Source organism: Anarrhichthys ocellatus, unplaced genomic scaffold (genome assembly GCF_004355925.1).
Source record: "Anarrhichthys ocellatus isolate YVR2014 unplaced genomic scaffold, GSC_Weel_1.0 scaffold6, whole genome shotgun sequence".
In the NCBI taxonomy this organism is placed as follows: Eukaryota; Metazoa; Chordata; class Actinopteri; order Perciformes; family Anarhichadidae; genus Anarrhichthys; species Anarrhichthys ocellatus.
Genome location: NW_022280036.1, coordinates 5,166,356 through 5,170,795, shown reverse-complemented (window position 1 = coordinate 5,170,795; position 4,440 = coordinate 5,166,356). Strand labels below are relative to the sequence as shown.

At 40.2% G+C, this 4,440-nt stretch overlaps 1 protein-coding gene across 2 annotated transcripts in view; it reads right to left on the bottom strand.

Moving 5' to 3' along the window:
* The window catches only part of kif26ba (kinesin family member 26Ba), an 81,535-nt gene that overhangs the window by 43,712 nt on the left and 33,383 nt on the right, over positions 1–4,440 (bottom strand). For both annotated transcript variants that reach the window (XM_031846019.1, XM_031846020.1), the window contains exon 4: positions 1,206–1,390. In XM_031846019.1, coding sequence (XP_031701879.1) covers positions 1,206–1,390 — 185 coding nt within the window. The remainder of the gene's footprint in view (positions 1–1,205; positions 1,391–4,440) is intronic.

Sequence of the window (4,440 nt, the reverse complement as noted above, 5' to 3'; positions counted from 1 at the left end):
TGTGTGTGTGTGTGTGTGTGTGTGTGTGTGTGTGTGTGTGTGTGTGAGTGAAATGGCCTTTTTACCTGAAAGTTCAGGGGGTCATAGAAGCAAAGCTAAAGAAAGTGTGTGCACGTGTCTGTGGGTGCATTCCCATAAAATGTACGAGTTGCGCCTGGTCACAGGTGCTTATAAGCCAGACAGCACTTTGTCTGCCACACTGACGCACATCACTCATATATCAAATACACACTGAATTATCTGCAGATTTGGAAAACAGACACAAGAAAAAAATACAGGAATGTGCACACCAATGGAGGAGAGGAGAGAGTATGTGTGAAAGTGAGGAGGGAAACCAATGGTATCATTCAAAATGTGATTTAAAGCAGCTCATTAGATACAACGTCTCAGCAATACTTCAGACACTGTGACACACCCATAGTCTTGTGTTACCCATGAATAATTTACTCATTAATTTCGAGCTTGCCATGTTTATTCATCAATAATTTACCCAGATTACCCGTGTCTTATTTACGTTGTCGCTCTGCATTTCTCTAGATTTGATTACACGGCTCATCAATGACCACTGACTGGATAGGTAATTTATGAATTAACACATAAAAAAATAAGTAAGTACGCTTAGGCACAATATATAACAGTATTTCATTTTTCCAACAACTTAATTTTCCAAAATTTTACAATATAGTTGTAGCTATGGTTTGTATTCCCATTCTTTTATTCTTTCTGCTTTATTAGACAACTTGAGAGACATCAGCGTGAGCAGCCGGACCGTGTCTGTCTATGAACCAAACCTAAAGATTAATTTGGCACAAATCAGCTAGTAAAGTGCATCTCACACCCTTGTTTTTACTGAAATTATCATGCCTAACATTCTCCGTATTTCTGATTCTTCTAGTCCCTATAATGCAGCTGAATCTTAAAAAAAATAATCCTTGTGGGATTAGTGTTCATATCAGTGTTGTGATTCTCTAGAAAATTCTCACTCTGGTTTTGTTCCATTCACTCACATTGATTGTAGAGCTGTCGGTTGACAGTTTAGATGATATCAAATACAATACAGAATAGCATATACCTCCTGACCATTAATATTAGAAAGTTTGCCAAATAACAGACCAGCATTCCGGCGCTGTGTGGAGAGATCAGATAAAACAGGACGTCAGGTGACATCGTTCCATGTGTGGTGCTCTGATCTGAATGCATCTTACCTGGCAAAGAAGGAGGCGGCAGCAGAGGTGGTGGTGATCGGCGCGGTCGTGGTTACAGCTGGCGTGTGAGACGGCGAGTTTGTGTGTGATGTTGAATTGGTGTGTGAAGGAGAGTGTGTGTTGTAGCGATTCAGGGCCGCCTCGGTCAAACCTTCTCTGGAGTCCTCAGAGATCATCTGGGAGATCTGACGAAAGACAGAGAGATTAAAAACGTTTATTCCTGAAGTCGCAGTAAATGTTTTCTGTGTGTGTCTGTGTTTTGTTGTTCCACTAAATAGAAGAAAGAAAGAAAGACACACATACACTACAGTATACTACAGTAAATCTCTGCCCTTCTCCTTTCCAGATGGTCAGAAACCAGAGCCTGGTTTCCCACACGCCTTTAGTTTCCTATTTAATAATAATTCATGTTCATTCATTTGTGTATTCTGATGGTTTTTTGGCTTCAGAAGTACTGACATTTCAACAACTCCCAAATAATCTTTCAAAAGACTAGCAACACTGTCAAACCTCAATTTTCTCTTTAAAAACTGATTGATTTATTATTTTGAAAAAGTGCAACTTTCAGAGAGTTTATGTCAACTATCTAAAATGTTTATCTTCAACATGGCATAGTTCACTTATGTTATGAGATTTTTTCATTCATGATATTTTCAAGTGAATGTGTGTTTGTGTGTGTTGTGTCTGTGTTTTCCTTGGCAGACAGAGAGCAGATAAACCCTCTAGTGAACCAGCAGCAGAATGTTGTCTGGGTCCCACATATACAGACACAAACAAACAAATAAACAAACACACCCTCCTGCCTCTTTTTCTCATTTAACCTAATGCCTCCTCCTTCTCTTTCACCCTTACTTCTCTTCCTCTCTCCACTTTTATTTTATCATTTGCTCATTCAATTTCATCCTCTCTGTCCCTTTGCTCTGCCACCTTAAGCTATTGACATTTGTCCTTTATTATTGGATCTTCCTTCAGGGCATTTGTCCTTTATTAGATACTATTCAGGGAAAAAGGACAGTGGGGACAAAGAGAGAGAACTTTTAACTTATAACACTGTAAATAATGAAATTTGCTGTGCCTGTGTGAGTTTCATCACATTTATGGTATACTGTAAATATATACTGTTGGAAGTGTACGAAGATGAACGTTGTGATTATATGGTATGTGCCTCAACCACCACAAATTGATATGCGTCCTTGGTGCAAACACATCTCATCAAATCTCATTATCTCTGCTTCTTGTCAATATGAACGATGGATAGATTTTAGGTTTTGTTGCTTGTGTGAGTGTGGGTCTTTGGTCCAGATAAGATACTTAAGACACACACACACACACACACACACACACACATAGACATTTATATGACACACTCGACTGCTTTGTATGAGAGTGTGTGTTGCATTAGTTTGTCATTGTGTGCACAGATGTGTGTGCTGACTCGCATAGGCATGTGTGTGCGTGTAGGCGACCCATTCGTGAAATAGATATGGATTATTGATTATAATTCTTTATGTGCTGCCAGCAAGCAGACAGCAGAGCACCTAAATCATTACCCTACACTCTATTAAAGGAACTATAGCTGGTGTGTGTAAATCTGAGAGCATGTATGTCTATTGTTAGCATGTCTATGCGTGTCATTGCATGTGCATGCGTCTGCACTTCTCTGCACCTATGTGTATGCGTGTGTAAATCAGCTCCACTGTGCGTGTATATGCTCAGGGCTCCTGGGGTCTAAGCATGCTGCCCACTGCCTTGATAAATTACCTATTGTAAATGAGATGCCTCTATAGTTTATATACCATTCTCCCTCTGCACCTACAAGCATTTCAAATGCTCAGGCTTAGCTTGCTACCCCTGCATTATTGAAGGAGTCATGACTGTATGGAATAAGGGTTCGGTGAGCTACATGGAATACCTGTGCATTTGTACTCGCTACCCATTTAACCTGATAAATGGGAAGAGGAAAACTACCAGCATGGTGTGGGAGAAATGTTCCCACAAAAGTCTATTATAATGTGAGCTGAAAACTGGAGTAAAGGTGGTTGAATAGTATGTGACGGTCAGCAGTATAGACCGCAAGGACAGAACAGACTCTTTGTTTTACTCAGCTGCACCTCCCATTATCACCAGAAAAGTGCAATAACCCGGTCCTCATTCATTTTACACTATTATGGGATTCCAAAAGGTCTGCTGTGCTTCTCTGTGTCTGAAACAGAGCTGTGCTGATGGGCAATTTTGCTTCATGCATCTCATTAAACCAGCTATTGTAAGAAAGCTGTCAAATTAGTTCTGCATCTGAAATACTGCACCCAGAAACTAGACGGCTAGTATGATAGACCCCATTCCAGCATGGACACCTGGCTAATACATTGACGTGAATGGCATTTTAGGTAATGTAGTCATTGAAATGAATTATATTTTTGTTGTTGGTGATGGTTCTTATGATGTCGTTTCACATGTTCCATACAGATTTTCCCACAGGACACACAGGCAGAGTTGCTCTCTCTACATTTGACCATAAATTAAATTAAATTACGCTGGATGAAACTTTAATGATCCCTATGGGGATATTAGGTCATCGCATTAGGAGAGACAAGGATATAGATAATACCAGGACAGAGAGAGTGCTGCAGATATTACAACAGCTACATGTGTTCGAAATCATGCAGCAAATCAATGAAAATTCAGCATCTGACCATGTTTTATATACACCTGGTCCCGAGATTGTCAGTGAGGGAGTTTGATGAACGTGATATCAGATTTCCCTAGAAAGAGGGGATAAAAAAACATTCAAACACTTATTCTGTTGCTCTCACCCCTCCTCTTTCTCTACACGAGAGCACTTATCCACATCCTTCTCTCTCTGCTCTTAGAAAAAGCTAAAAACTGGCTCATTCATCTTCATTATAACACAAACATCATTTCCCCAGCACTCACCTTCCTCATCTGTCACTCTTACATTTATTTTATTTTACATCCTTTTCCAACCACATGCTACAGAAAACCACCATAGAATGTGTGCCTTAAATCTCAGACTCGTACGAGGAGAATGAAACGAGTGTGTGTGAGTGTGTGTGGTGTGTGTAAGTGTGTGTGTGTGTAAGTGTGTGTGTGTGGTCCTGCCTACTTTTATCAGGGGGATAGACACAATCTGTAAAACAATCTAAATGCTTACTGCTGCACATTGGAGGGAGAGAGAGAGAGAGAGAGAGAGAGAGAGAGAGAGAGAGAGAGAGAG